Genomic DNA, 9,293 nt, shown 5'->3' on the forward strand with positions numbered 1-9,293 from the left:
CCATGTTTTGTCTTTGCTAATACAAGATTTCATTTGACAATTTGACTTGTATTGCCTGAATGACCTCTCTTCAATGTACATAATGTGTTAGAATATTAACTTGAAGAAAAGGTGTACAATTATTAATTGTATTAATACATTTTTAATACATTATTTAAAATGTAGGCCTATAAAAGACACGAGGGGGGGAAGAAAGCACTTACATGTTAAAATCCTATTTATAAAGGATGGTAAATATGTCCTTAGAATGTCCTCTTCACAGCCGTTGTTATCAATATTGTTTAATAGTTTGGGAGTTTTCAAATATAATAATCCAACAGAAAATGTACAAACTGCGATAACTTTGCCTGTATCCTCTGACTTTACAGTAGGACTTTCAGTATGTTGATGTTGTGCGGACTATCTTGTTTTGATTTAGTAAAGGGCGCCCTCTGCTGTGCTGTGAAGGGACTACAGGATTATGTTATTCATAAACATCACTACATAGGCCCACACAGCACTGAGATTGTGGGATTATGGTGTCCATAATCACTCCAATGAAAAACCGATTTTCACAGAATTTCTCAATGTTTCATGGCGCATGTACACAGTCTAAGCTATTTATAGCTATAATAACTATGTAGTAGACTATACAAGATACTATCAAAAACGGAGGGACTGAGTGATTGAGAGAAATGCTGAATATGTGACATTTTTTAATTATACATGTCAAAAAGCAAATAAAGGCTATACCCACGTTTGTGAGATGATTTATAATAACTGAATAATTAGCAGGCCTAATAGTGATTACATTTAGCTACTAATGCCTATTTCAAAATAGTTTGAACACCAAAAATGCTTGTCCATTATTTATATATATTATTCTAACTAGCTAAACTGTAACTACATCGAACAACGAATGAAGTTACTGTAACAAACATCATAAACATAATAATATTTTTTGTGTTCACTTCTGAGCACGCTGCAGGCGCATGACGTTTACTGCTCCCATTGTCCAATGAAATCGTGACATCGAAGATCATATACTCTCATTGGTCGATGTGTTTTAATACGTCATTGATACAGTAGGGGCTATGCCTTATAGCAACCAATTACGTCTGTCATGCAAATTTTGTTTGAAAATTTCCCGGGAAATCTGAGTTTCGCGGGAGGGTTCTTTCGCGCGTAAACTGTATCCCTTCATTCATTGTCAGCTTCCTGGAGCCATTTTTGAGCTGTCAAAACAGAGACTCGCGCTAGTTTTTAATCCATTGCATCTGCCTAAATACGCAGTCGATATAGGAACAATTATCACCAAATCGACAACTAAGAGTATCATCTATTCTTTATTGTCAATATTTTTTATTTTGTTGCAGTGGATTTGCTAGAAAGGGGCATCAAACTATAGGGACAAAGGGTACCCGAGCCCACAAAGATGAGAAGAGGGATCTCATCAGCCCCGGATAAAGTCATAATAGCAGGGGTTGGGTGCTCTTCTCTGGACAGAAATGTGGTTTTAACGGCGTTGTCCGATCGCTTAACCTCTAATCTCTCCACTACCACATATATACAAATTATAACTCCACCGCCTTGCAACATTACACAGACTTCAAATGTCTGTCTGTCCGACTCGCCAGCTGTCAACCTATACTCCACTCCGAACGGAGCCAGAAACGGGACAGGACAGCGACCTACATTAGGACGTCCACCGGTAACCAGCTAATGTCATTTTATTTAACCGCAGTGACTGGGATGAATGAAAGAGCATTACAAAGCTACCCTCCTCAGCCTGGTAGCAAGCTAAGCTATGTGGCTATAATAGCTTGGTAGACTGTAGTCGACTATGTAGCCAGCTGCCTGTGTTTATGGAACCTCGAGTTACCCAGTGCAATGGTCGACACTAGCGTTAGCCGAGATCACTGTGCCGTTTCTGTTCTAGACAGAATAGATCTGCAGCCTAGTCAGACAACAACCCACTAACTAGTACCTGCTAACTAGGTTACTAAGTCTTGAAGAGGTCACACCCGATCAGAAAAGGTCACTAGAGCTACTAACTAACTATAAAAGCAAAGCTTCTCTCAACAACCATTTTCTTTCAGTTATCAACGTCGAGAATGTGATCTCATTTGTTTAAGAGGTTAAACCAAGTTAAACTGTTAGCTATTCTCGATCAGCTTGCCTAACTTTCTCAACCAGCTTGCTGACTAGTAGCTAATAATCTAGTCAGAGATCTGGCCTGCTCGTGTTTTGGACTGGGGGAAGGGAGTTGGTAAGGATTTTGCTGGCTGGCTTTCGATTCGATTCGAACTAGTATTGTAGCTGATACTAACCCACTAAGTTGAGCATCAGTAGCTAATCTGTTACCTACATATGCACTTTATTTCCCGTGTCTTTTATTTTTCTTTTACCAATATCATACTTAGGCGACCATGCTTGCTGTGTGCTAACACACGTCATGAAAATACCACACAACTACATGCACAGATCACCTCAATTACACTAGCCGGCTAAAGCTATAATAAACAACATTACAAGATATCCATGTTTGGAGTTGGCCTCACAGATGCACCCCCTTGCCTATAGAGGTAACATTCAGAAGAGGTGTGGACACATGGTAAATATAATTAATATCTTTAGATATAAGATGGCAGCCATATTTGATATGAATCTGCTACAGTAGCTACATTTAAAGCCATTTTATTTGCCTTTCCTATAAAGCCATTTCTGGTTGCTATTCCTTTTTCCCAATGTGCTTCATGATGAAGTGGACTTTGATAGTTTCAGGTATAATATACTTTACTCTCTTCCTGTATGCCTTTTTTTTTTGGGGATTTACTTGACACAAATGCCTTAATTTACATGCCTTAAAAAGGCTTCACACTTTTTAGCCTCACAATGAAGGCACTATTTGCATATTTATATACCTCTCCAACTTCTCTTGTAGACATTTAACTAAAGTAACCCCCCATTCCATGCTGAACAAAATGGCTGACGTTTCAGTGTCCCTCACCACATGAGGAAATTACAGGTCATGGACCTGAGAGATTAAAGGCATATCACACTAAGCAATGCCTTTAACATATCAAACATGTCTTTGTCAATAGAATTTGGGTAATTTCTGTATTTTTCTATACACTGCAAAGGTAGCATATTACAGGGACATAAGCAGGCAGTGGGTCTCACTGTTGACCTGTTTTTATTCAAAGACAATTTAGGCCCATACCAGTTCAGTGGATGATGCATAGTAATTCAATTTGGGATTTATATTTAGAAACGATCCTTAAATATTGTCTCATGGCAATACAGATGGGTTATCATATTTTATATTGTTACATGGGTGACTGTTCCTAGCTTGACATTATGGCTAATGTAACATAATAGGGTAAGTCTACATACTCATGGACACATTGATGTCTGGTTATTCCATACTAGAGTTGTAGTAGTATGCTTTGAATGCTCTTCCTCTGCTGCTTTTGTAAGCAGAAGTGGCAGTCTTGCATTTAAAAGAGAGTTGGCCGATGCATATTTATGACTCTCTAACTCCTTCAGGCAAAGCGGAGGTTGGCATTAGATGAGTCGGACCTTCAGTACCCCATTGAAGGAGCAAAGACCCCCAGAGCCAAAGCTGGAGCTTCTCTGCCAGGACTAAAGAGCCCCAAAAGTAAGACGGGGGGGGGGTTAAACAAGGCAAATGGAGTTTTGTGATTTGATGAAGCTGATCGTTCTGATCCAAGTGAATTGGTCCGTAATGATGCACATTTTCACAAAGACAGTTTTGAGCGTTTGTATCCTTGAAAATATTACCACCACTGATGTCATCTTCTATTTCTTTCCGTTTTTTCCCCCGCCGTAGCTTCAAAGTCGCCGACAGAGAAGACGCGCTACGACACGTCCCTGGGTCTGCTCACCAAGAAGTTTGTGGAGCTCCTCGGCCAGTCGGCCGACGGTGTCATCGACCTGAACCAGGCGGCCGAGATCCTCAGGGTCCAGAAGAGGCGCCTCTATGACATCACCAACGTGCTGGAGGGGGTGCACCTCATCAAGAAGAAATCCAAAAACAACATTCAATGGATGTAAGCGTCGCACAAGTACACAGATAGGGCTGAATGTTTTTATAGAACGCAGGTTCAACCGTGAGTCCACCTCAACCTCAGGAGTAGTGGCTAGTCCGGTGAATCTGTCTCGTCAGATGTTGAGATCCTGTGTTGAAATGTTGTTTCCCGTGTGTCTCTCTCTTCACACACACCCAGGGGTTGTAACCTGTCTGAGGACGGGGGTTCGCTGAACCAGCGCCAGAGCCTGACCAGGGAGGTGGCTGACCTGGGCCAAGAGGAGAGCCAACTGGACGAGTTGCTCCAGAGCTGCAACCTGGACGTCCGACAGATGACCGAGGCCTCACACCACCAAAAATATCCTTTTAACACACGCTGTGTGGGGTGGAGAGGGGCAGAACGTTGGGGCGCTCTAAGGCCCAATCCCATTTCTCGTTTTTAACTCCTACCCCTCGTTTTGGAGTGCCACTCGCTTTTCGGCTCGCCCCTCGTAACAGTTACACGGGGTAGTGGTTGAAATCTTCCCCATATGAAATGGGATTAACCCTTCAAGACTAGGGTTGGGTACCGAAAATCGGTACCGGTAGGTACCGGTTACTTTACATTCGGTATGTACCCGTACCGAATCGCAAAGGAGATTTCGGTGCCTCATTTCGGTACTTTTCACTGTCAACTGGTGACTCGACGTCACATCGCCTGTTAAATTTCCACTCAGTGAAAGCAGCGAGTACGGAAGGATAACGAGAAGGTTGCTAATAGCAACTTCCGCTAGCGGGTTGGCGTAACGCGACGCTCGACTTATGGGTGCGTTTGTAAACTCGTTCTGGAATTCTGATCACCACTCGTGGAATGCCTTCTGTCCAATCAAATGACTTGCTCCCCTTATGACGTCGGGCCCAGTGTGCGCTGCGACGATCTCAGAGCGAGTTTACGAACGCAAGCCTTTGATTGGACAGTGCACTCCAGGATTCGACGCGTCTGTTGATGACGTAGTGCGGATGTGTGGCTGCGTCTCTGCGAGGTGGACAACATGATCGGGGATCTCTTGATATTCGGGTACTGTCCTTATCCTACTACTGTGTCTGAAAAACGAATCGTCATGTGTCATGGACCAGAGAGGGGGAGGGGAGTTGTAGTAGCTGAGCGGCAACATAGTTTGGATTTTGACGAGGTGGAGGGCTCCAGTTCATCAGAGTTATATTTCCTCTTGGTCTTCTTGGTTCTGGGGGCTATGCAGGCCTCTTCACTAGATCCCTTTTCTAAGAATATTCTGATGTCCTTGAGGGGCTGCCGAACAAGTGTGTACTCGTATTCGACATCAGTACCAACGATAGGCACCCCCAGCTTAATGGAGTCCCCAAGGCTCAGGAGTTTTATTTTCATTTATTTTAATTTGAGTGTATATTTAACTAATATATATTGTGCCTCAGCAATAAAAAAGTGAAAAGCTGTTTAATGTTGTCGACCGTGTTATTATATGTCATTTTAAAAAATCAAAAGTACCGAATTAAGTACCGTTTTGGTACCGGTACCGTTTTTAAAGTATCGGTTAGGTACCGGTACCGGATAAAACCCAAACGGTACCCAACCCTATTCAAGACTAGGGTTGGGTACCGAAAATCGGTACCGGTAGGTACCGGTTACTTTACATTCGGTATGTACCCGTACCGAATCGCAAAGGAGATTTCGGTACCTCATTTCGGTACTTTTCTATCTCGCCCCCTGATGTCCGGTGTCAACTGGCGACTCGTGACGTGACATCGCCTGTTAAATTTCCACTCAGTGAAAGCAGCGAGTACGGAAGGATAACGAGAAGGTTGCTAATAGCAACTTCCGCTAGCGGGTTGGCGTAACGCGACGTTCGACTTATGGGTGCGTTCCGTAAACTCGTTCTGGAATTCTGATCACCACTCGTGGAATGCCTTCTGTCCAATCAAATGACTTGCTCCCCTTATGACGTCTGGGCCCAGTGTGCACTGCGACGCTCTCAGAGCGAGTTTACGAACGCAAGCCTTTGATTGGACAGTGCACTCCAGGATTCGACGCGTCTGTTGATGATGTTGTGCGGATGTGTGGCTGCGTCTCTGGGAGGTGGACAACATGATCGGGGATCTCTTGATATTCGGGTACTGTCCTTATCCTACTACTGTGTCTGAAAAATCAATCGTCATGTCTTAATGTTGTCGACCGTGTTATTATATATATATATATATATATATATATATATATATCATTTAAAAAAATCAAAAGTACCGAATTAAGTACCGTTTTGGTACCGGTACCGTTTTTAAAGTATCGGTTAGGTACCGGTACCGGATAAAACCCAAACGGTACCCAACCCTATTCAAGACCCTGATAAGTCATCAGTAGTATCATAGAAAAGCATGGACGCTCGCGATTCGTTCACAACTGAAGTTTCACGCTGTCAATCGATTAAACAAGTCATCAAATAAAAAAGACCAATGCTTCATTACCAGGCCAGTTCATGACAGAATTGCGGTGCTCTGTAGGCTAGCAACCCTGCTTCTACCCTGCCAGTCTGCACTGATATTAGAGGAGCGGTAACACGTGCAACAACTTTGTGGCTGGACTTTAGTTACATTTCGGGCGTCATAGGCCATCAAAGGGGAGAAATGTGACATGGAAATGCACAAATCAGCCTTAAAAAACATTGTTGTAGCGTTAGTTAGCTAGCTAGAGACATTGGTATGCTTGTTATAAAGAAAATGTTTATAATACATTGAAATTACTTTAAACTAAGATAATACGATGATTGTCCTCATTTTCAAAATCTTTATTAACAAAGAACATCATTCCATTTGTGCGTTTGCCATCATCTTGCAGATGTTTTTAACAAGGCATTCTGGGAGATTTCAACACTCGATTTTAAGCCTCGCTTTGGAGTGTACCTCTGAAAATACTACGTTTGGAGGGCCAAATAGCCCTACCACTTTGGCCCTACCCCTCCATGCCAACAAGAATTGGGACACCCTACCCCTACACGTGAACACGCAAAACGGAGGGTAGTGGTTGTGCCAAGGGGTGAATTGGGATTGGGCCAGCTGGTCACCAGTGGAAGGAAAAGTTCCCAAACACACTAGTCTTCTTTAACTTCCCCAACGTTCGCGTATGTGACCTACCAAGACATCCGGCAGCTCCGCAACCTGAAGGACCAGACTGTGATTTTGGTGAAGGCGCCCTCAGACACTAAGCTGGAGGTCCCAGACCCACAGGAGGTATGTCAACACCCTGCCCCACCCTGCCACTGGAGTTCGGAGACTGCCCTCTTTGTTGTCTTACCAGGTGCATTCCTAACGACGTTTCTCCCTTTCTAGAGTCTCTCAGTCCATCTAACCAGCTCCAAAGGGCCTATAGATGTCTTCCTATGTCCGGAGGAGAATACACCCAACAGTCCGGTGAAAAATGGCAGTTTGGATGTGAACGGGAACTCCTCACCCTTCTTAAAAGTCTCAGAAGGTAAACGTCCTTCATGAAGGTTGCCCTGCACACTGTTGTCCCTGGCCCTGAGCAGTTACCTACATGATGTTTTATGTCGTGACACGCTCTAATGCTTTGGTCCTCATATCGGCAACCAATCAAAAATGTTCTGACTTTTCTTTTGAAACACGGAACTACGTTTCAACGTTGTTGAGAACCACAACAACGCAAATTTGCTAGTCAAGCCAAAATACTGCAACGCAACGGATTCGCAACGGAAGTGTTAATCCCCACTGCTACCTAGTTAACTATAACACTACTTTCCATTGTTAGCAGGCTCACAAAACAAGCTGTGTTAGTTGACTAGCGAGTGTGTCATTGATTTTCAATAACGCGGAAATGTGTTCACATTTCTCGAAAGAAAAGTCTGATCATTACATCGGATCCCCGTATGAGGACCAAAGCGTTAGAACGTGTCACATATGAGAACACCTGTTGATTGAGGAGCTTAGCAACGTGCAGTCAACACCTCCTTCGTTTTTCCTCCACATTTGGGATTAGATTTGGATATAGTTGTCGCAGTATTGTTCAACCTTGTATCTCCGCTTTCCTTGAACACACAGAGTCTGGGGGCAGCAGCTCTGGTGCCCCCCCGGCCTCGGCAGTGACGGTCACCAACCTGTCCCCCATCACCTCGCCCTTCACCAGCCTGCTGCAGCAGACAGAGGACCAGATCCCCTCCGCCCTGGAGGGGCCCTTCGTCAACCTCTCGCCCCCCCTCCTCAACGAGGACTACATGCTGAGCCTGGGGGACGACGAGGGGATCAGCGACCTCTTTGACGCCTACGACTTTGACAGGCTGCCCTTGGACGACCTCCTGTGTAACTGATCTGGGAGGACAAAGGGGTGTGACCTGTCCTCTGGGAGATCTGTCCTGGAGATTGCGACGGAGAGAGACCGGCTCGTACTGAGAGAGACCGGCCCCAAGGGGAGAGCTCTTATCTCATCCCTATCCCTCTGTTTAAAGAGGCTGTATACATGCAGGCTTGAGGAAAAAGGATCTCTCTCTCTCTGTCTGCCTGCCTTGGTGTTATGGATTGCCTTAAACCTGAACTCTCAAGTGCTGCCTTATCAAACCTGGCACTAGAAACCAACCCTCCATTAATTGTGTGCGTGTGTGCGCATGTGTTTGTGTGCGCGTGTGTGTGCGCGTGTGTGAGTGTGTGTGTGCGTGCGTGCGTGTGCATGTGCGTGCGTGTGCATGTGCGTGCGTGAATGATTTACCATTTCTGATTTGTACCTGTGGATGTCATACATGATTGGTGTATTCCGATCAATCTCTTAAATTTGTGCTTATGTTGTGCATTTCCTCATAACAGACACGGCAGCGAGTGTGTCATGGTGAGCAAACCTGTGAGTGAGGCATCGCAGCTTTTAGGAAATATTTTGAGCACTCTCATTGGAAGGTATCATAAAGTGCCATTTGAGCTTTTAGCTTCATTGGGGGACTGTAGGTGAATGATTCATTTAAGCGTGAGATGGGATTGATAGTAATTGTGTGAAATCAAGCTTGAACAGGTATTTTGCTTTTGCAAAACAATCTTTTACCAATTTATCTTAAGTGACGCCTTTTTCGATGTTTTAGCAGCCGCCTGAAGGTCTTTGTTGACTTGTCCCAGTTAGTGGTGGTTTTGATGCATACACAGTGGGTTCTTGGCTGATGTGGTATTAAGTTGGCACCCCTTATAGGGCTACGGACACAGTTTGAACCTCATCCAAGATATATCCTCATCCAGGATATTTTGCTGTTGAAAATGTGATTTA

At 44.2% G+C, this 9,293-nt stretch overlaps 1 protein-coding gene across 1 annotated transcript; it reads left to right on the forward strand.

Moving 5' to 3' along the window:
- Window positions 1–1,414: 1,414 nt before the first annotated feature.
- On the forward strand, window positions 1,415–8,358 carry LOC308166537 (transcription factor E2F3-like; the record flags this gene model as incomplete). The annotated part of the gene is made up of 7 exons (XM_080540863.1): window positions 1,415–1,690; window positions 3,529–3,640; window positions 3,833–4,052; window positions 4,230–4,389; window positions 7,154–7,267; window positions 7,367–7,508; window positions 8,093–8,358. The coding sequence occupies 7 exons, from the start codon at window positions 1,415–1,417 to the stop codon at window positions 8,356–8,358; spliced, it is 1,290 nt and encodes a 429-aa protein (XP_080396989.1).
- Between the last annotated feature and the right edge of the window lie 935 nt (window positions 8,359–9,293).

This window comes from Nansenia antarctica (genome assembly GCF_963989245.1).
Source record: "Nansenia antarctica genome assembly, chromosome: 10".
In the NCBI taxonomy this organism is placed as follows: domain Eukaryota; kingdom Metazoa; phylum Chordata; class Actinopteri; order Argentiniformes; family Microstomatidae; genus Nansenia; species Nansenia antarctica.